Source organism: Xiphophorus hellerii, chromosome 21 (genome assembly GCF_003331165.1).
Source record: "Xiphophorus hellerii strain 12219 chromosome 21, Xiphophorus_hellerii-4.1, whole genome shotgun sequence".
Taxonomy (NCBI): domain Eukaryota; kingdom Metazoa; phylum Chordata; class Actinopteri; order Cyprinodontiformes; family Poeciliidae; genus Xiphophorus; species Xiphophorus hellerii.
The window spans coordinates 25538515-25560101 of NC_045692.1; the positions used below are offsets into that span (position 1 = coordinate 25538515).

The window sequence follows — 21587 nt, forward strand, 5'->3', positions numbered from 1 at the left end:
TAATTAAACACCGATAATTAATTTAAAACTGAAACTAGAATTCCCCGTGAAGTTGAGCCTGGTTATGCTCTTATTTTGAAGGAGTGAGGCGGAAGTCCTGTCCTTCAGCTAAAGCTAATGCTCCGCTGCTTCCGCGCTGTTTTCCGCCTTCAAACTGCAGGTAAAGTGAAGGCCAGGTGAGTCGGGATGGCGGAGGAGCATTACCTGGAGCTGAGCGAGAACCCGGTCCAGTTTGAGCATGCGTCAAGCGTCAACAACGTCTTCTTCGATGAAGCTAACAAACAGGTGAGCTAACCCGTTAGCCTCTGCTCAGTTAGCAGGCTGTTAGCAAGACTTGGTTTACACCTGGTTACACAGGTAACTAATGATGTGTTTGAATTAGCTGTTTGTAGCAGAATCAGTACCAGCAGGGAGAACAGGTGTATTTTCTTTTAAAACTATTTTAAAAGTTGCGGGATTTTTGTGCCCTGCGTTCTGTCTGCAGGTGTTTGCGGTGCGTTCAGGTGGAGCTACAGGTGTGGTGGTGAAAGGGCCTGATGACAAAAGCAGCGTTGCCTTCAGGTACATCAGATCATATCAGGTTCTAAGCGTGATGAAGCTGTGAAGTGTCCAGAATGAAAAGGTCAAAGGTCAGGCTGATGGTTTCCTCTGCAGGATGGATGATAAAGGGGAGGTGAAGTGCATCAAGTTCTCCATCGGGAACAAGATCCTGGCGGTCCAGCGGACCTCCAAGTCCGTGGTGAGTTCAGGGACCGTCTGTATTTGGAGGTAGAAGTTATCTGGGTTCTGTTTGGCTCTGGTTCCTAACCGTCTGACTGCGTTTCCAGGACTTCATCAACTTCATCCCCGACTATCCGCACACAGAGTTCACCCAGGAGTGTAAGGTCAGTCCGACTGCAGGTCAAAGGTCATGTAGTGGAGGCAGTTCTGTCCGCTAACTGCTTCTGTTGCTCTTGCAGACGAAGAACGCCAGCGTTCTGGGGTTCTGCTGGACCAGCTGGAACGAGATCGTCTTCATAACGGACCAGGGCATAGAGTTCTACCAGGTCGGTCCGGGTCATTCCCCGGAGACTCGGTTCTGATCCGCAGCTCACCTGTGTGTCCGTGTGTCCAGGTGTTCCCAGACAAGCGCAGCCTGAAGCTGCTGAAGAGTCAGAGCATCAACGTGAACTGGTACCAGTACTGCCCGGAAACGGCCGTGATCCTGCTGTCCACCACGGTGCAGGGCAACGTTCTGCAGCCGTTCGCCTTCCGGGTCCGTCTCTCCTGATCCGCTTCTGGAAGTTCTGGTGTAGCGCAGAACCTTACTGTAATGGCCTTTAAGGAGCTAATAACATTAGCATGCTAACCCCTCAGGTTGTATGATTTCCATGTTTCCCATTAGCATCTTGTATTTCAGGTTGATAAATTTTTTTCAAGATGGCCGCTGTTTTTAACGTTCCCCATTTTCATGACTTGGACAAACTTTGTCACATCATACGTTTTCGACTTTGGTCAAAATTTTCATGCAACTATAAAGTAATAAGTAGCAGTTTGAGTCTCACCAACTGGAAGAAGAAGGTGTGGAAGACTGTTGTCTTATTGGTTAGCGTTAGCTTCCGCTAACTTTTTGTGTGTAGCAGTTTATCACTAGTTTAAACCCATTTTTAGGCTTTTAGAAGTTTGATGTTGAGCAAACTTTTATGTTTGTTAACTTATACAATTTTTATTGTCAGCTGAAAGGAGATGAAGATGGTTGACTGGAGATCAGAGGTCAAGATGTTAGAATTAGCTTCTGCTAATTTGTTTGTTAGCATTGTCAAAGCTAGTATTCTTGTTTAGCAAGTTAGTAGTTGGTGAATCTAACTTTTTAATGAACTGTGTCCTATAACTACTGCTGGTGTTGGTGTAAAAAATATTCTCCATGACAACCACGGCGGCCATTTTGAAACATGTACAACAGAAAAAAAAATAAAGAAAGAAAATATACTTGATTTCTATTATTAGGCTATTAGTAGGCTATGATCTGACATGAAATAATTTAATCTAATTTGTGATTTTAGTGCAAAAATGAATTTACCATGGCGGCCATCTTGAATTTTTTGGTGGCCATGTTAGGTGTAGTGATTTATTTATCTGACGTATTGACCATCTTCTTCTCTGTCCTCCAGAACGGAACCATGACCAGGATGACCAAGTTCGAGATCGAGCTGCCGGTCGTCCCCAAACCGGCCAAGCTGACGCTGTCGGAGAGGGACATCGCCATGGCAACCATGTAGGTGGCGGTCCGTTGGGGCGGTTGATGATGATGATGACTGCAGATGAAGCTGAGCGCTCTGTGTGTGTGTGTGTGTGTGTGTGTGTGTGTGTGTGTGTGTGTGTAGCTACGGCCAGCTGTATGTCATGTACCTGAAGCACCACTCCCGGACGGTGAACAGCCCCGGAGCCGAGGTGGTGCTCTACCACCTGCCCAGGTGAGTCGGCGCTGTGTTCGGAACACCCGGTCCAGGACCGGCCCGGTTCCGACGCCGACCCGTCCCTCTGGTTCTGCTCTGCTCCAGGGAGGGAGCCTGTAAGAAGAGCCACGTCCTGAAGCTCAACACCACCGGGAAGTTCGCCCTGAACATCGTAGACAACCTGATCGTCGTTCACCACCAGAGTTCACAGGTCAGCCGGCCGGACCCGGGACTTGGCAACCGGACTCGGACTTCACTCAGATACAGGACTCGACTTGCACTGGTCCCCTAAAGACAGGACTTGTAGCCTGAGACTCGAGTCTTGCTTTGTATTTTCAGCCTCGCTGATTATTTGATGGTAAACTTGTAGATCTGACCTGTGACTCTCCGGGTTTGGACCTGCTACCTGGCGGACTCGTTTCTGACGTGTCCTGATCCGAGTTTTTCTCCGGCAGACGTCTCTGATCTTCGACACCAGGCTGAAGGAACCGGACTGCGCCGTTAACACCCACCAGCCGGTTCTGCCGGCCCGGTCCATCCATCCCTACAGGATTCCTCTGTCAGGTACCCGACCCGGTCAGAACTGCCCTTCGAGTCCACGTTCAAACCTGACTCCGAGTGTTTCTGCAGGTCCGGCTGCCGTCCCGACTCAGCCGCCGGTTCCGTGTCAGCTCTGTATCCTTTAGGTCTTGGCATCAGAACCGGGTCAGAACCGCTGACTCGTTAAAACTACGGGTCTGTTTCAGAAAATGACTGGGAAGGCAGAAAGCAGGTCACTTCCTGTTTTAGACGCATTTTAACCTGTTGTGGAAACTCAACGAGGTCAGTGGGATGTTCTTCACCGCCGACAGGAAGTAGACCCGATTCTTTGACCCAGACGTTTATTTTTCATAGAATCACAACGTCTTCTGATTGTTCAAACTTTATGACCCAAAAAAAATGTATTTACTGTTTTCAAACATTTAAGTTGAGGGAAATTCCTGATCAAACAAGTCAAAGAGTTTTTCTCCAGGATTTCATCATTTATTGTTTTATTTTACTTTAGAAATTAAGCAAATTTTATTTATTCATCCTATGAATTTCTGATGATGGTGAGATTCATGATGGAGACATTCAGTTAAATAAATGAAACAGTAACAAGTTGGGTAGCTCTGCTAACCCACCTCCTTTGCTTTTGGTTCTCTTTTATGAATCTGTCTCGTTAGAAGGATGTTGGAGTAGGGGATGAGATGATGTTGGAGTAGGGGATGGGTGATGTTGGAGTAGGGGATGAGGTGATGTTGGAGTAGGGGATGAGATGATGTTGGAGTAGGGGATGAGATGATGTTGGAGTAGGGGATGAGATGATGTTGGAGTAGGGGATGAGGTGATGTTGGGGTAGAGGATGAGGTGATGTTGGGGTAGGGGATGAGGTGATGTTGGGGTAGGGGATGAGGTGATGTTGGGGTAGAGGATGAGGTGATGTTGGAGTAGGGGATGAGGTGATGTTGGAGTAGGGGATGAGATGATTCTCTGTTATAATTGTTTGAACTTCCTTCTTTATCTCTCTGCGTCTATGAAGCCACTTTAACTCCTGTTTGACTCGTTGAGAGTCAAAGGTCACTTCCTTTAAGACGTTTAGTTTGTTTTCCTGAATTCTGACCCAGACTCTTCCTCCTGGAGTGTCTTCCAGCCCGACATCATCATCAGCGCCAGTGAAGGTTTGTCCTCCTCCTGCCAGAGTTAACGGTGGCTGGATTGTTCTGTAACCTCTCACCTGTGCCCCAGGTTACCTGTGGTACCTGCAGGTGAGGTTGCCGCCTACTGTCCACCTGCTGCAGGACAAGGGCAAGCTGATGGACTTCCTGCTGCGGCGGCGGGACTGCAAGATGGTGATCCTGTCCGTGTGCTCTCAGAGTGCGTGTCCCAGTTGTCAGCGTCTCCACCTGCCAGGCGGGAAACTCACGGCTGTTTCTGTTCCAGTTCTGGACGGGCAGGAGAAGGGCAGCCTGCCCGTGGTGGCAACCGTCTTCGACAAGCTCAACCAGGTGTACAAGGAGTACCTGGAGGCGGAGCAGAGCTACACGGCGGTGAGCGCGGGAGTCCCCGGCTCTCTGAACAACCGGCGACCCGGATGGGCTAAACGAGTCTCTGTTGGGTCTGCAGGCCGTGGAGTCGGGTCCGAGTCGAGGAGGCGGCGCCCAGAAGCGGCCGGTCCGGACGCAGGCCGTCATCGACCAATCAGACATGTACACACACGTCCTGTCAGCGTTCACAGAGAGGAAGGTGGGAGGAGCTGGGAGGCATCCCATAATGATCCGTCATCAAAACATGGAGAATTTTTCCTTAAATATCAGATTTTATTCATCTGATGTTCCTGTAGAGGTTCAGCGGTTTGTCGCCCCCACATGGCTGCACGCCGTAACTACACTGTTCTAATCTCATACATATTGTACATAAAAAATACACACACGTTAGTACATTTCCACCCAAATGCTTTAATTTCTATAATTAATTTCACATAAAGTGTTTTTACCTCCAAACTAAAACTTATTTATGCTGATTCAAAACTTTAACCTGCTGCAGGATGTGTCCCATAAGTTCATCATCGCCGTGCTGATGGAGTACATCCGCTCCTTGAACCAGAACCAGATCACCGTCCAGGTAAAACGCGGCCGAGTGAGCGCTCCCGCCTCCCGTTTCCCCGTCTTTGACGCCTCTGCCTCTGATTGGTTGCAGCATTACCTGTATGAACTGGTGATCAAGACTCTGGTCCAGAACAACCTGTTCTACGTGCTGCACCAGTTCCTGCAGTACCACGTCCTCAGTGACTCCAAACCTCTGGTCAGAACCTCAGCACGGCGGCGGCAGCATCATGCTGAGGGGGGCAGCGACCCGACTCAGCTGGTTCTGTTTGGTTCTGTGTTTCAGGCCTGCCTGCTGCTGTCTCTGGAGAGCACCTACCCTCCGGCCCACCAGCTGTCTCTGGACATGCTCAAGGTACAGAACCGAACAGGAACTGGGCCAGAACCAACCAGAACCTCCCCACGCTACACGCTAACCTTCTGTCCATCCTGCTAATCTGTCTCCCTCCATCTTGTCCCTCCAGCGCCTGTCGACGGCTAACGATGAGATCGTGGAGGTTCTGCTGTCCAAGCAGCAGGTTCTGGGCGCGCTCAGATTCATCCGCAGCGTCGGTACGACTGTTAGCCGTTAGCTCCGCAGCTCTTCGACCATATAAGGCCTTCCTGTAACCGTTGACCCGGTTTGTTGACGCAGGCGGCCATGACAACGTGTCGGCCAGGAAGTTCCTGGATGCGGCGCGGCAGACGGGAGACCAGATGTTGTTCTACACCGTGTTCCGGTCGTTCCAGCAGCGGAACCAGCGCCTCCGAGGAAACCCGTCCTTCAACCCAGGTCAGAACCAGAACCTCTGTAGTTCAGAGTGATGCACGGCCGCCATCTTGTTTCCAGCTGGTGTTCATTCAGACTTTGAATTCAGAGGAAAGATTGAACTAAAATCCTGTTTTTATTTTTTCTGTCATTTAGAATTTCTTTTTGAGAAAGAAACAGAAATCGATTAAATCAGATTAGCAGCAGTTTAGCGACTGTCATGAGATGCTAATGCTAGCTGGTAGCTGAGTTACAGTCTGATGTGTCGGTTACCAGGGGAACACTGTGAGGAGCACGTGGCGCACTTCAAGCAGCTGTTTGGGGAGCAGGCGCTGATGAAGCCGACCACAGTGTGACCCCCCGCCCCACATGATGACCTCTGACCCCCATAGGACCGGACGGACCCAGCAGAACCACCAGGAAGGTTCCAGCATCCTCCTCTTCCTCACAGCTTAAATCTCTCTCTGAATAACTGCAGCTGGAAATATCTACACTGCTAATCTGTCATTTATTTCATTATAACTATAAAGTTATTATAACTCCATAAACTGCAGATGATTTTTCTGGAAGATTATAAAGTGTGAAATATAACTTTATCCCTAAAATACGGCGACTTTCAGAGCAGAAGCTTTAACATTGTGTAGCTATGAACACACTGAAACAGGAAATCAGTATTTGGGTCACCTGTTGTGGGCGGAGCCTGAGCTGCACCTGCATACAGGTGCAGGTAAATCCATCTCATTATTGGGGAAAATTTCTTAAGAGCAATTCTGGGGGGGTCGGCAAAGTTACAGTGGAATGTAACGTAAAATGTGGTTTAAAAAGTTTATAAACTACATTCAAGCTGCAGGACCAAAATGATTAGTAATGCACATTAAACATGTTTTATTCTCAGCAAAAAACCTGCAGAGAAATAAAACTAAAATTTAAATGTTGCTTAGCTACAATTTGTTCAGTCTGATCTAATCTCTGCTGCACCTTTACAAACATTAAGGCTCTAAATAAAAAAGCTTTAATGAATAACTGATCTTAATAAAATTCATCATAAACATTGATTTATTGAAATGGTTCCCAATACAAGTTATGGGCTGTTTAAATTATAACTTAATTTATTTTTAAGCCTTTTTAGTTTTGCCGTATCCTGGATGACTGAAAACCAACAAGTAGATAGAAATGAATATCTGGGGAATATTATAGTTTAAATGTGACATTTAAAGCACCAGGGTTTATATAGAAAAATATTCAGATTTTATTTTGTGGTTTTAAAGTCTCTATGTTGAAGACAGTAAGAAATAAAGTTATAACTTTCTGATTTTTCTATCTGTTCTGGGCTCCACTCTGAGCTGGTCCACTTCCTCAGCTCCTCCTCCAGTTTCAAACTCTAATTAACTAAAAGTTAAAGAGTTAAATATGAATGAGATGTTTGCTGCCTTTAACAAAATAGCTTAAGTCTATGAAAGCAGTGCAGCAGTTTTGCTAATAAAGCAGCTTATCAAGATTCAAAGTAATGAAATAAACTGCAGAATGATTTTTATTGATAATGAGTTTCTTCCCACTGAGCAGAAGAAAATAAAATGTTTCTTTTGCTTTAAATATTTACTTACTGAAGGGTTTTTATTTGTGATGCAGAGCTACAGCTAGCAGCTAGCTAGCAGCTAACAGCTAGCTAGCAGCTAACAGCTAGCTAGCAGCTAACAGCTAGCTCTTTACTCCAGTGGTTCTGCCAGCTGGTACCGTTCAGCTGCTGTTGCTCCTCCTACACTTTGGACTGAACCATTGTTCTATTAATGGGAGGGGGGGCCTAAAAATTTATTTTTTCTGAGATAAATGGCAGATTTTGTTTTTGTGTTTCTTTTGCCTTTTCATATTGATATTATTTAAATGCAAACGTTTCTTCAATGATTTTATTTTTTGGGGGGGGGGCCATTCTAGACTTTTCCAAGATTGGGGGGTCTGGCCCCCCGGGTTTTACGCTGATGCCGGTTTGAGGCTGCATAACTCTGATGTAAATCTGTGTTCATTATGTAAAATAAATAATTTTAATAAATCTGGATTTTATGTGAACTTAACAGCTTTTCTTCACTGACTGAGAACAATCACAACATTTAAAACTTTACCTCTGTTCACCTGAGCAGGTTTGAAGCTGCAGACATCCTGACAGCCACCAGGGGGCGACGGTGCTCACAAACCACCCGGAGCTCAAGATTACACTTCCTGCAACTAAAACTAATAATTAAAACAAGAAGCTTAACTTTTTTCCTTCAGTAAGTCACAAATCTTTTATAAAAATTTGTGACTCCTTCAGACTCAAAGCCTGAAGCAGCCTGGAGACTGCAGCTGGACACAAAATGGTTCATAAAGTAGGTTTGGGAAGAAAATAATGCACCACATTTTCTACAAATAAAATTCAGCTGAAATCTAATAAAATGCAGTTATGTTTATGGTTATTATAATCCAGGATGTGGATGTTTGCACAAAACTCTACCCAACAGGATGATTTTTGATAAAACTCTTGAAAACATTCCAATAATCTGAAGCTGCACAATATAAACCTGTTGACCAACAGGGGGCAGGACTGAGCCGGCTAACCATCAGATTAGCCGTTTAACCTAATTTAAAAAGCTTCATTCTGACCACTTGAAGATTAAAGTTAACTAAGCAGATATTTATAATACCAAAACTTGGCACTTTATGCACATTATTCCTACAAAAACCTCTGAAAAACCTTAAAAGCAAAGATGCTACATTAGCCTAACCTACTGCCGAATTAGCATGTTTAGCTTCAAGTTAAATTAACGTCTGGGAGAAAACAACTCAAAATATTAAGGGTCTGTTATAATCTGAGAAGGGATTGATGCAACTAGAATATTAAAATGAGCTACATTAACTTTTATTATAGATAATAAACTTACATGAGTTCAGTCCCGCTGGTTTCTTCTCTGACTCGAACAGCTCCAGGTTCAGGTAATTCTCCTACACTGCCCCCATCTGGCGGCTCACAGAACTGCATGTCTTTTTTTTTTTTATTTATTATATTTTTGCGACTTGAAATTTGTTTAATATTTCATAACCAGATCATTGGGACATATTTAAAGTGTTTTGAAGCCAACAACACAAACTTTTAAAAAAATTTAATCACTTAATCTATAGTAGAAGATTAGGGCCACTTCCAGCCACACTACAGAAAACATCTAGTTGATGCCTCTTCAGTCATGTTTGCGGCTTTCAGCCTCGAGGGGATGTCTTTAGGTGGCGTCCAACTTCCACTGGACGTTTTGACCTTTAACCCCAACACCCTCCAGTCACTGCTTGTCCTCTCTTGGTCTCTAGCTGAACTGCTCCTGTTCTAGCCTCCTAGCTGCTCCTTCTGCTGCCTCCCCCAGCCTGTGGACAGCAATCTGACCCTCTTGCTGCTACTCCCAGAGCTGTGAGTCTTTCACACTGTCCTGTGGGACTGTCGGTTCAATCAGGAAGATCTTCTTTGACTCCTCCAACCACAAAAACCTCATCGTGTCTCTGCGATGTCTTCACAAGCTGCATGAAGTCTGGCCTCCTTCCCAGCTCCACTCTTGATTGTGTAATCTCAGTCATGGACTAAAAGTCGAGATGCTTTTGGGAAAGCATCCTGAGAAAAAGTGACAGGCAGACATTTTGAGACTGAAGGAAACATTGGCACCTCTACAGCGAGGCCCGACTGATTAACTCTACACCACTGGTTTCTCAAATCCAGGCCTGAAGACGCGGCGTTAGCTGCATCTTTGCTTCAACACACCTGAATCCATCAGGTCATTGGTGAACTTCAATGCATGATGAGTTAATTCAGCCATCTGATTCAGGTGACCAGAGACACTTCTTTTTTTCTTTTTTTCTCCATTTTTTTCTCCGAAGAGTTTTTGCGGCGCTAGTGGCTCGTATTTTTTCAACAATAGGCAGACAGGAAGGAGGGTGAGGAGAGAAGACATGCGGTAAAGGTCGTCGGGACCGGGAGTCGAACCCACGACGTCCGCATCGAGGCCTAAGGCCTCCAAATGTGGGGAGTGCTAACCCGCTGCGCCACCACAGCACGCCCCAGGGACACTTCTTAAAGTTGCAGAACATCAGATGTCAAAGCCCAGATTAAAGGGCCCTTTTTGGGTTGTTTTCCATTACAGTGGAATAAGTGCTCTAGTGAATGTGTCGTCATCTAGTTGGTCCCAGAGTCTGAAAAGTAGCAAAATGTGATCTATACTTGACACAAACGACGGAGGAGATGGAAGTTATGTTGGACATTCTGCTCAGTTGTACCTTTTTTAAAATGGTGGGTTGGCTTGTTGAAAGGGAGTCGCGCTCATGACTCAACCAGTGACTGTCAGTCTTCTGATGTTTTCAGTCTAACCCAGTGACTGAATCATAACCGTTACTAGAGAAAAACCTTTAAATCGCCCTTATAGACTCAAAGAGCCACAGTCAGTAGGTTCTAGAGAAGTTCTAGAGATTCTACAGAGAAATAGAATAATCCATCTTTAGGTTCTTGAAGAGATGGACATTTGAAGATCTTCTTGACCACAGAACCAAGAGCTGGAACATCAACAGATTGTCACCAAACGTTCCTACGGTACTGAAGATTTAAAGTTGCAGTGACACCAGACCTGTTTAGACCAACTTCAGTCCGTTTGCCTAGAAAGTCCGGTTCAGTTGGTGAGGTGTGAACGCTAATCGACCTCTGACCTCTGGTCCTCCAAACCTCAGTCTGGGTTTGGTTGAAGTGAACTTTGGTTCGGTTTGAATGTGAACGTCAAGCGGACCAGAAACCTCTCCAAAAGCAGGAAGTGGACTACAGCGCAGGGCATTCTGGGTAAATACAACCAAAGCTAACATGTTAGCCTAGCGCTAGCAGCAGAAATGGCTCCTGGTCTTCAGCCAAAGACTAAAGAGAAATCCTCCAACACTAAAATCTGACGCCTCCATCTTGTTTCCATCTGGTGAAGAAGGAAGTTGCTCTCAGCGTCTTCAGAGGTTTTTGTGTCGTTTCCTTCAGTGGTTCTTGGTGCAGCGCCCCCACAGGCCAGGAGGGGAACAGGTTGGTTTGACTCAGTGAGAAAGAGAACTGAGTCTATCAGGTGTTAAATAGCCTTAATGAAAGAACTTAAAGGCCCAGAATCCGGTTCCGACGATGAAAGAAGACAGAAGTATGACCCGTGTTGATTCACACACCTTTCCTTTACATAATCTTTATTGCTTTTTCTTATTGGGTTGAATACAGAGGAGGCTTACATCTCTAGACTCTGTGAAACACTGTCATGTTGCCAACAGCAGGGGACAGAAAAAGATCCAGACTGTGTTTTTATAATGCTTTGTGATTGAGGTCCAGTACACAAAGAAAAAGTCATTAAATAATACAAGAAAGGCTTCAGATCAGAGAGTTTGGAGACCAAAAATCGAACCACATTTTCTGTGTCTGGTAACGACGAGTTCACAGTCAAGTGCTAAATGTAGTGATTTACAGATCTGAATCATGATGTCATCTTTAAAAAAGACAAAGTAATCTGGACAAGCTGCGACTCAGGAGGAAAACAACAAGAAGCATTTCAAATCATGGATTTGTGAAAGACCCTGAGAGCGAGATTATATAGATTTTGATATTTTTATATGTGTGTAGCACAAGAAGTGATGGAGAAAGGAGAAATCATCCATAATGAACAAATTAGATTAACATGCAAAAAAAAATCTAACCTAAAACTCACCCTTTAATTAATCACAATAGATTTTCACAGTTTTATATGCATTTATGTCATATAAGAAAACTAAAAATAAACAGAACCAACAGACCCAGACAGACTGTTCTCGACTCACACAGGAAAATCTACATAAAGCTTTTGGATTCAGAAGGATTCTTATTGCTAGTCCGAGTCTCTCCTGCCGGGCCCTTGAGCAAGCCGGTCGGGCCACAACAACAAAAACACCAGATCCTCAACAACTCTGCAGCATAAATGTGACATTTTAATACATGGCTTCTTCTCAAGTCATTGCAGACAATTAAACTCACACACAGAAACACGCCTGGGCTCCAAATAAATACAATAAAAACAGTCCATGTGCATTCGAATGGAAGTCCAGTATTCATATGGCCGAACACGCAGACGGGACAGACATGGAGACAAACCCCCCGAGGACAGGGAGGACACAGGAAGCGGACAAGACAGAAACCATCGAGAGAGAAAGGGCCGCCCCTTTACCGACCTCTGCAGGAAGTTGAATTCATGAGAAAAGCACAGCTAACACCAACAACAGAAGCTAACGAAGCCCGTTAGCATCTTAAATCAAAATACATTTCAGATTAAACAAAGATATTTATGGACTATATTCACAACTTAATTATTAAAAAATAGTTTATGTTTTTTACTAAAGAGTAAAGGTAAGGTTTAGCATTAGCTTCACTTCAACGTTAGCGCTAACTTTGTTTGCAGGTTTGTGAAAATTAGTCTCAAATAATTTGGTGGTAATTTTATTTCATCTCAGGTAAAAAGAAAAGTTACAATAATTGTTTCCTGCTTAGTTTCAGTGAACCGGAGTTAGCCTATTAGCCATGTCCCATATTCACTAAGAATTAAAACATTTATCTATAAATCTCTGCAAAAGTTTTAGAAAGAAAAATAAGTAATAAAAATTCATATGACAGAATTTCATTCCTAAACACAAAGATTTATTGTTTTTGTAACAATTCAGCTAGCTTGGTTGAACCGCTGCAGCAGCTAGCCTGGTTGAACCGCTGCAGCAGCTAGCTTGGTTGAACCGCTGCAGCAGCTAGCCTGGTTGAACCGCTGCAGCAGCTAGCTTGGTTGAACCGCTGCTGCAGCTAGCTTGGTTGAACCGCTGCAGCAGCTAGCTTGGTTGAACCGCTGCTGCAGCTAGCTTGGTTGAACCGCTGCAGCAGCTAGCTTGGTTGAACCGCTGCAGCAGCTAGCTTGGTTGAACCGCTGCAGCAGCTAGCTCGTTTTGGGTTTCAGCAAATGAGTTTTTAGTTCTGTTTATCTGCGATAAAATTTCAGACATTATTCAGAAAACTTTCTACTCAGGGAATGGAAACATTAGCCAATAAAACAGTTTTTATCCGTTAGCTTTGCTAGCATCAACAACGTTACATGTTTGGGTAAATTAATACCAAACTGGTAAATTTCATCAAACAGAATTTGCTCATCATTATGAAAGAAAAACTGAATCCAATTTTTGACTGAAATCTGACAGAAAACTAAAACGAAACAGCGACCTGTTAGCGTGTTAGCCGAGTAGCATCTTGACTAAAACCCATCAAACCATTTTCTTATCTTCAATTAATCAAAAATTAAACTGAAAACATCCAATTTAGATTTTATTTAGCCTTTTTTTTTTACATATTAGCATAAAGAGTAAGCAACAAATTAGCTAAAGAAGCTTTTAGCAGCTCGCTAGCTGGTGTTAGCAACCTCAGGTAGAAAATTACAACTCAACAGCTTTTTTAAGCTTCAGATACCTGATTAATGGTTGAACATAATTATTAAGTAAAGTTTTTGAAGTCATAAAGTCCAGTTGTTTGTTGCAGAAGCAGCTAAAGAGGCCGAGCCTTTCTCTCCTGACTGTAGTTAGTAGTACGAACAGAAGAGGTGGTAGTATTAGGTTTGGAAAACGTTAGTGCCAGTTCAGGGCAGCGATGAGCCAATCGGAGCGGTTCCGCTTCTCTAATCCTTGATTTGTCTCTAATGAAGAATCATTAGAGACATTAGAGAATCATTAAACAACCGACCATCACCGCCTTACAGTTCCAATATAAGCCACTGAGGTTTGATTTGCTTATGAGGTCATCTAATATTAAAAAAGAAAATGTACAAGAAGCAAAGTTTTCTACACACAAGCAAGAAAAGAAGAGACAGCCAGGCTACCGTCCCTCTGCTAAGGTTGGTGCTAATGGACGTTTAGCCCTTTAAGAACATGTGCAGCAGGTTTCAGACACCAAATAGTGTTCACACCAACCTGTTTTATTCTTTATAAACCCTTCCGCTGTCACCTATCTTCTTCTGGAAACCAATGATTGTCTCTAATGCTCAGCTGAAGACCTTTGGGGTCAGCTGTAAAGGAAATACGCGTTGAGGCGGACCCTCAGAGAGGAGATGAAACCAGACAGGACGCAGGAAACGCCAGACAGACGATAATACTGTAGGGGAATAAATGCAGGTTTAACTGAGCTGAAGGTCAGATTGTCTGGATGAAGCTACACTGATCTAGAGTCGTCCCGTTCTGAGACACGGAGCTGAAAACACTTCGAGACAGCGTGTCTGTCTGAGCCAAGAAACACCTCCGACATCGCCTCGTTAGCGGCCGTTAGCAGCCGTTAGCGGCGGCCGCCTCGGTTTAACCGGGCGACCCGGGAGGAAGACGTTGGATTTTCAGGGCTGCGTCTGGAGCTGCGCTAACAGCTTCAGTTAAAAAGCAAAAGTTGAGGTAAACTGAACCTGAAACAGGCGTTAGTGCCGCTACGTGTTAGCATGTCGGAGGCCCTGCGAGTTAAAAACAAACACTAGGGGGCGACGATGAGAGACAGGCCAGAGACAGGCCACATTCACACTCAAAAACACAAAAACAAAACGTTCAATTTGTTCAGTTAAAAAAAGAAAATCCACAAAACAAGAAGCCCCCCCCCCAAACACACCTAAATATGAATGCAAACATGCAGAAAGAGCCGAGCGCGGCGAGCGGCGTGGAGCGGCGTGCGGCGCTGCACGGCGCGGAATCAACTGAGAATCATGATGAGAGAAACGCCTCTGGGGGGGGATAGTGTGATGGGTTTAAACAGGAACGACGGCGCCGCCCCCCCCCAGACACTCGGATCAGTCTGAAGGTTTCCATGCAGAGATGGCGGTTAAACCGGCAGGTTTCCAGTTACAACAGCTTTCCTCAGTCCCACCGCCAGCCGCCATTTTATTCAGTCTAAATCTGAAACATGATGTTCAAACCGGAGCAAACAGAAGTCCGTCGCCGCTCCGGTTCGACCCGAACAGTTCCCAAGTCCGTCCGCGTCTCCAAGTTGATCATCGATTCTCAAAACACAAATCTAGAACAATAAATCGTAATCATTTATTCTTTTTATTGCTGAAATATAGATTTCCCGCACAAAAATAGTAAATCACTGTCATCATAAAAAGCTATAAAAATTTAGATCCATCCTCCGGAATAACGCAGATAAAGATATAGCAACAAAAACATCTTTAGAAGTCGGACTAGTAGTAAGGCACTTCAAGAAAACGAGGTTCTGTCTTTCGGGAGAAGATTTTACGCTCTGGTTTTTGCATCATCATCGTCGTCGTCGTCCTTCGTCGTATGGCACTGCGGTGATGGGTCCCTCAGTCTACGCCCACCAGGGGGGGCTCTCCGTTGGGCAGCCGGCGCTCCAGCGGCGGCTTGCTGTGGATCTCCAGCAGCCCCTGGATGAAACCGTCCGCCGCGGCGCCCCCTGCTGGGCAGCTGGCGGGATCTTTGGCGCCGTCTGGTGGTGCGGGTGAGTCGGTGCTGGTGCTCATCTTTGATTCAGTAGCTTGGTGGGGGTCGGCGCAGGGCGGCGGGGCCGGGTCGGACCGTTTCTCCACGTCTTCCTCCTCCGTCGACCCGGAACCCTCCCGCTGACCTTCGACCTCCTCCTTGGAGTCCTCCTCCTCCTCCAGCTCCTTGGCCCCCGCCGCGCCGCTGCCGCACTCACTCTCGTTCTCGGACGGCGGGCAGGTGGAGGTGGGGGTGGGGGCGCAGGAGTCTCCGTCCTCGCTGGCGTCGCCGTCGGCGCCGCGCGGCCGCAGGTGGATCCGCTGGTGGCGGACCAGGCTGTGCTTCAGGGTGAAGGTCCGCTCGCACGTCTGGCACTGGTAGGGCCGCTCGCCTGGGGACAGACACAACGTCACGCTGCAGCACAGACAGAGGAGGGAGTCACCATGGCAACCACAGCTTCCTCCCTCCACCAAGAACCTGAGCTAAGGGGCGGAGCCTATCTGCAATGGGGGCGGGGTCTATCTACCATGTAGACGGGTCTATCTGATCTGGGGGAGGGGCCTATCTGTCATGGGGGCGGAGCCTATACACCCTGGGGGCGGGGTCAAGGTGTCCTCTACCTGTGTGTGACCTCATGTGTCTCGTCAGGTCCTGCAGAGACCAGAATCTTTTCTCGCACTCGGTGCAGATCTTCTTCCTCTTGTCCACCCTTCCTCCCTCGTTGTTCTTTGGTTCAGACGCCTCTTCGTCGCTCCTCTCCTCTTTCTCCTTCTCCTCCTCCGACTCTCCGCTCTCGCCTCCGTCGCTCTCTCCTTCCCGCTCTCCTCCGTCCTCCTCCTCCATCTCCGCCTCCTTCTCCTCCGCCTCAGCAGCTCTGCTCTCCTCCTCCTCCTCCTTCGCAGGCAAAGGACCCTCCTCTTCCTCCGTCACCGCCGCCGCCTGCTCCTCCTCTGAGAGGTGCGCCCTCTCGTGGCGAGCCAGAGTCATTGCGTAGCGGAAACTCTTTGTACAAACCCGACAGACGTGTTTGTAGTCGGGCTGCTGCTTCCCTGCTGGGCTGCTGGCCGAGGAAGAGGAGGGCGCCGGCTTGTCCTGGTCTTCGGGGATCTCCGGGGCGTCTTGGGGCGCAGCTGAAGGAGATGGGGGGCGTGGCTCTTCTGGATGGGCGGAGCTTGAGGAGGAAGTGGAAAGCTTAAAGTCGATGAGCTTCTTGCCAAAGTTCAGGTCGAGACTCTTGTTGCTGTGGCAGTCGTCGTCGTCCGTGTTCTCGGCCTGAAGGAGCAGGAAGACATGTTGGTTATGTTAGAGATGCTATTCGCTTTGCTACCATCTGGTGGTTGGAGTGTGAACTGCATGTGGTTTATGGGAGGCAGAAGGCTGAAATCGGCCGACTGTGTGGAATTAGACTAATATCTGTAAATTCACCAGAATTATAAAAACGAGTTTTATTTTGGGTTTCAGACTTTTTAGCGTCAGAAATGAGTAAAACTGAATCGTCGTTAAATCAAAGAATTATTTTAGACTTTTATGATAAATAATAATGACATAAATATGACTGTTTATTTTAAAAGCCTGTAGGACTGAACTTTCTGTATTTAGATGCATTTTAAAACAGAGGTCTCAGATGTGGGGTCGCGACCCCTGGGCGTGTGGCAGACACCAAGTGGGGGGTCAGAATCATGTGACCCCTGAAGGCCAACGTTAAATATAAAGTGAAATAAAAAACCATTAAATACCATTTTAATGGTAATAATAGAATTATTTGACTCTGCAGATTAATCTCAGGTGTGTTTTGTGTGTGCAGGTAGAAAACACACCGAGCTCCACAGGTCGTCATTCCTTAAATGCGTTTGGGATGAAACAGATTAATTAGCATCACAAAGTTAGCTGTGTAGCTAGTTAGCATCATAGCTACATTTAGGCTAATGGTGAGTTAGTAGTGTTCAAATTAATCTAGTTAATTTAACATCTAACAGAACAGAGGAAATAACTTAATTAGGTATAAAATCAGGCATTATGATTTCAGCCGAGGATTTAAAGGGACAGTAAATGTTTTGGTTTTAGCCCTGAATCTTGTCTGACAGGCTGTTACCTTGCTGCTCTGTGGAGGCTGTTTTGCTGCTGCTCCTTTGGTCTCTGGCGCCCCCTGTTGGTCAGGCTGCTCAGTGGTTTCTGTGTCTTGTTGCTCTGCAGATGGACTGCAGCCTGAGGCACGAACGTTAGCGTTAGCATTAGCTTACTGTTTACAGTTGAGGTATTAATAGATTGAACTGTTTTCGTTGGCTGACCTTGGCTTGCTTTGGGGGTGGGGCTTAGCGGAGTGATGTCAGAGTGGGCGGGACTGTTGGCCGTGGAGGCGGGGCCTGATTCTGGGGCGAGGTCCTTGGTTTCTGGTGGCAGCTGCTCCGTCTCTGATTGGCTCTCTGCAGAAACACAAAGGAACCGTGAAGAGGAGGAACCCGGGGTTCTCAACATGAGGCTCAGGGTGGCAGCGGTGGACCGGGTCATAAACCGCAGGGGAGAGTGGTCGGGGCCCGTACCGGCGCTCTCCTGTGAGCCGTCGTCCCCCTCCTTCTTCACGATGGCGCCGTTGCGGCGCAGCGTCCGGTGCGTCACGCCGTGCTTGCGCAGCAGGTGGCGCTCACAGTTGGACTTGGTGGAGAAGAAGGCGTCGCAGCGCGGACACGGGAACGGCTTCTGGCCTGAAGGAGACGGAGAGACGCTTCAGTTGGCCGCCTGGTTTCCTGCCGCTCTGCTGTAGCAGTCTGTGCGGCGGGTTACCTGTGTGCGTCAGCATGTGTCTCTGCAGCGAACTCATCCAGGGGAACACGCGCGGGCAGAACGGGCAGGTCATCTTCTGGACTGAGTTGGAGTAGGCGTTCTTCTTTCCTTTAGTCTGAGGAACCGTCATGGCCGCCGCCGGCTTCCCCTCCTCGCTCGCCCTGGACTCCCTCTCCTCCACTCCGGTGGCTGCGGCTCGTTCCGTCGCCGCCGGCGCTGTCTCGGGCCTCTTCGCCGGCTCGGCTGCGCTGGTCTGCAGGTAGGTGCTGAACTTGTTGGCGTCGGTCGTGGCGAGCATCTTCTCCACGCTGGCGAACTCTCCGCTGGATTCTAGGTCGATGGCGCCACTCGCCGCCTTCTCCCTCGCCGCCAGAGCGGCCGGCTTCTTCCGCGCCCGCCGCCTGTGAGGAGAGGAAGAGTCAGACGCCGCAGATGGTGGCGCAGTATTGCAGAAGGAGGGGAAGTACCTGGAGGATCCGTCGGACACGTCGTCGCTGGGTGGGTCCGTTGCGGCGGGTCCGGAGGCTTCGGTATCGTGCTGCGAGGACGGCGCCGCGGTCTGGGCGGCGCCGTCCAGCATGCCCTGCGCTGCGGACACGGAGCTGATGATCTGAGCGATAGAGGCCAGCGGCGCCAAGTCCTTCACTGAGGGCGGCGAGGAGGCGGAGGGTTTGGGCAGCAGCGGTTTGAGGCGCTGCGCCCGGCTGGCAGCGGGAGGCAGCTGGTAACAGCCCGTCGGGGGCGGAGCTTGCACAGGAAGAACGGTGCCCGCCGCCTTCTCCTCTGGAGACGCAGCGAGCTGCTGTTCCACGGTGGCGCTCTGCTCCATCTTCAGCTCTGTGCCGCCGCCGGCCTCCCGGCGCTGACGCTTGCTGGGGATGGACAGGTCGATGGGCTGGTCCGGGTCGGCGCTGTCAAAGCTGTGCGAGGAGTTCTCCGTCTTGATGGCCGGAGACGCCGTCCGGCTGCCCCGCCCCTTGGCGGAGAAGTCGAGCGGTTGGTCAAGCTCTGCCGGGTACAGCAGCTCCTCCGCCTTCACCGCTCCCAGGCCGTTCAGTGCTGCGCCGGCGGCGGCAGAGGGCAGCAGCGTGGTGATGTGGCCCTCGATCTCGCGCTCCTGGACCTCTGGGTGCTGCTTCAGCAGGTGGTGGATGCAGTTCCGCTTGGCCAGGAAGGCGGCGCCGCAGCGCCGGCACTCGAACGGCTTCCTCTGGCAGCCGTTGTGCGTCCGCAGGTGGATCTGCAGCGCGCGGTACGTCTTCAGGCCCTCGCCGCAGAACCGGCAGGTGGTCTCGCAGCCCGTCTCCGCCTCCTGCGTGGTGGTGGCCGTGGTGATGCCGGCGCCGCTGCTGAAGGTGACGTACTTGATGTTCTTCTCGATGTCCTTCCTGGACGTCTTGGCGTGCTTCTTCCTGAGGTGGCGCTCGCAGTTGGCCTTGACAGTGAAGGGGTAGTGGCACATGCGGCAGACGTAGGGCCGCTCGCCGCTGTGCGTGCGCAAGTGGCGGATCAGCGTGGCCTTGTCCGGCGCCACGTAGTCGCACATGTTGCACTGGTGGGGCAGGATGCCGAGGTGGAAGCGCATGTGGGCCTGCAGGGCGCCGGAGACGGCGAACACCTGGTCACAGAAGCGGCAGGGGAACGAGCCTTTAGCCGTGGCGCCGGTGCTCCCCGCTTTGCCTCCCGCCTTCCTGATGCTTAGCCCCGCCTCCTCCTGGAGCGGCGTGGTGGCGGCAGGCGGCGAGTCGGACAGCGGCGTGTTGGCGTCGCCCATTGACTCGGCCTCCATGTGAGCCCCGCCCCCCGCCGAGGAGGAGGAGGGCGTCTTGAAGATGGAGGGAGTGGGCGGAGGCAGGCTGGGGCTGATGCAGCCCAGTGAGGCCTGCTGGGAGCTCTGCAGGGGCGGAGGGGTGGTGGTGCTGAGGCTGGAGCGGGGGCTGATGGGAGGCTTGGGCTTCAGCGGCGGCATCGCCTTCTGACCCGAGAGCTGACCTGGAGGACGGAACCAGTTAGAGAGCAGAACCGGTCTGGAGGTCAGACTGGGAGAAGCTGGTGAAGGGCTGACCTGTGAAGCCCGGCGCCTTGGCCAGCGGCGGCAGCCCCATCTGGTTGGGCGCGGCGGTGGCCACCTTGAGGATCTGCTGGATGTCGGCCAGCTCCATGACTCCGGAGCCGCCAGACTCTCCTGGCTTGCAGCTGGAGGAGGCGGCGCCGGCGGTGGCGGCGCCCCCCTCCGGCTGCAGCAGGAAGCCGGCCTGGAAGGGCTGCAGCGACAGCAGGCCGAGGGCGTCCCGGTGCGACAGGCCCTGCAGGGCGGAGCCGGACGCCTCCAGCAGCGGGATGCTGAGCGCCGCCAGGCTGCCCAGACCCAGGGCCACGCCCAGCCCGCCGGACAGGAAGGCCGAGGCCGGCTCCTGAGGGAGGCTGAAGGACGGAGGCTCCACGTGGATCACCTTGATGCTGTCCAGATGGGCCTGATGGATCTCGTCGTCGGTCGGACCGGACTTCACCTGGAACGTGAGAACATCGGCATCAGAACCAGAGCTCTGGGCAGCTCTGAGCCTCAGGAGTCAGGAGAGGAGCAAACCTGGGAGACGTGTTGCAGGCCCAGGGCCTCCAGGAGGCCGCTCTGCTCTGACGGCGGCTTCCCCGCTTCCTGACGTTCCTCGTCGGCCCGCGTCTCTCCGTTCTCCTTCGGCGTCTCGCCGGCCTCAGCAGGTCTGTCCGGGTGGGAGGCGGTCTTATGGAGGTCCAGGGCAGAGCGCAGCGGGAACGCCTTGTCGCAGGAGTCACAGACGAAGCGGTGGAACTTACTGATGCAGCGCCGCAGGTTGGTCTCACACCACACCTGAAGGGACGGACAGACGGACGGGTTAGAGCGCAGGCGGAACCGTGGGACGGCGAGGAGCCGGTCCGACAGGACGCACCTGAGCGATGTGAGCAAACTTCTTGCAGGAGAAGTCGATGAAGGCCAGGTCGTTGAAGCCGGTGGGGATGGAGGGATTGTTCTGGATGAAGGGGTGGCCGCTGGGGTCCTGGGGGAGGAGCTTATGGACCGCCGCGTTGTGCCGCAGCAGTCCGCGGTGAGTCCGGAAAGAGAGGCAGCAGAGATCACACCTGGAGAGCAGAAACCAGGAGAACCAGATTTAGATCTAATCTAAAACTCTGTTTACGTTGTAGTGGGCGGAGTCACTGGTTGTTTACGTCACAGTGGGCGGAGTCAGGGTTTGTTTACTCTGTCATTGATTCTTTAACAATGATTTGGACATGAAACCCAGAACCGGTTCATCTCTTCAGCTTTACGACCCGTTTGGTTCCAGTTCCTCGAAACATTTGGACCCTGGATCGGTTCTGGATCGGTTCTGCTGCATGAGGAAGCTAATAGCATCTGGTACCAGAACTTGATAACGGACTGACCTGTAGAACCAGGTCCTGGGACTGAAACCGGACCAGCAGAACCGAACCAGAACATCAGGAGTTTGATCCTTAAAAGTTTGAAATTCATCCTGC

At 49.5% G+C, this 21587-nt stretch overlaps 3 protein-coding genes across 10 annotated transcripts in view; 1 reads left to right on the forward strand and 2 right to left on the reverse strand.

Moving 5' to 3' along the window:
* LOC116712074 (NACHT, LRR and PYD domains-containing protein 3-like) overlaps positions 1 to 21587 on the reverse strand; it is a 1065068-nt gene that overhangs the window by 753959 nt on the left and 289522 nt on the right. The gene's annotated exons all lie outside the window — the stretch shown is intronic.
* rmc1 (regulator of MON1-CCZ1) lies at positions 63 to 7876 on the forward strand. Its single transcript, XM_032551981.1, has 21 exons — positions 63 to 285; positions 485 to 561; positions 655 to 739; positions 828 to 884; positions 960 to 1046; positions 1115 to 1255; positions 2151 to 2254; positions 2364 to 2453; positions 2541 to 2646; positions 2891 to 2999; positions 3066 to 3110; positions 4082 to 4135; positions 4203 to 4331; positions 4398 to 4504; positions 4581 to 4700; positions 5001 to 5078; positions 5154 to 5258; positions 5346 to 5414; positions 5524 to 5611; positions 5694 to 5831; positions 6084 to 7876. The coding sequence occupies exons 1-21, from the start codon at positions 187 to 189 to the stop codon at positions 6161 to 6163; spliced, it is 1968 nt and encodes a 655-aa protein (XP_032407872.1). The 5' UTR covers positions 63 to 186; the 3' UTR covers positions 6164 to 7876.
* rreb1a (ras responsive element binding protein 1a) overlaps positions 10988 to 21587 on the reverse strand; it is a 39341-nt gene continuing 28741 nt past the window's right edge. For both annotated transcript variants that reach the window (XM_032551856.1, XM_032551857.1), the window contains exons 10-19: positions 21005 to 21194; positions 20665 to 20925; positions 20143 to 20587; positions 18545 to 20069; positions 18078 to 18478; positions 17837 to 17998; positions 17585 to 17719; positions 17389 to 17501; positions 15917 to 16568; positions 10988 to 15687 (exon numbers count right to left, since the gene is read on the reverse strand). In XM_032551856.1, coding sequence (XP_032407747.1) covers positions 15161 to 15687; positions 15917 to 16568; positions 17389 to 17501; positions 17585 to 17719; positions 17837 to 17998; positions 18078 to 18478; positions 18545 to 20069; positions 20143 to 20587; positions 20665 to 20925; positions 21005 to 21194 — 4411 coding nt within the window. In that variant the 3' untranslated portion in view covers positions 10988 to 15160. The remainder of the gene's footprint in view (positions 15688 to 15916; positions 16569 to 17388; positions 17502 to 17584; positions 17720 to 17836; positions 17999 to 18077; positions 18479 to 18544; positions 20070 to 20142; positions 20588 to 20664; positions 20926 to 21004; positions 21195 to 21587) is intronic.

Bases quoted from the DNA above. Each gene is read 5' to 3' on its own strand.
- rmc1 (XM_032551981.1), top strand. From the start codon at position 187: ATGGCGGAGGAGCATTACCTGGAGCTGAGCGAGAACCCGGTCCAGTTT. The intron at 740-827 runs GTGAGTTCAGGG...CTGCGTTTCCAG, and splicing joins AGCGGACCTCCAAGTCCGTG to GACTTCATCAACTTCATCCC. The intron at 5,415-5,523 runs GTACAGAACCGA...TTGTCCCTCCAG, and splicing joins TGTCTCTGGACATGCTCAAG to CGCCTGTCGACGGCTAACGA.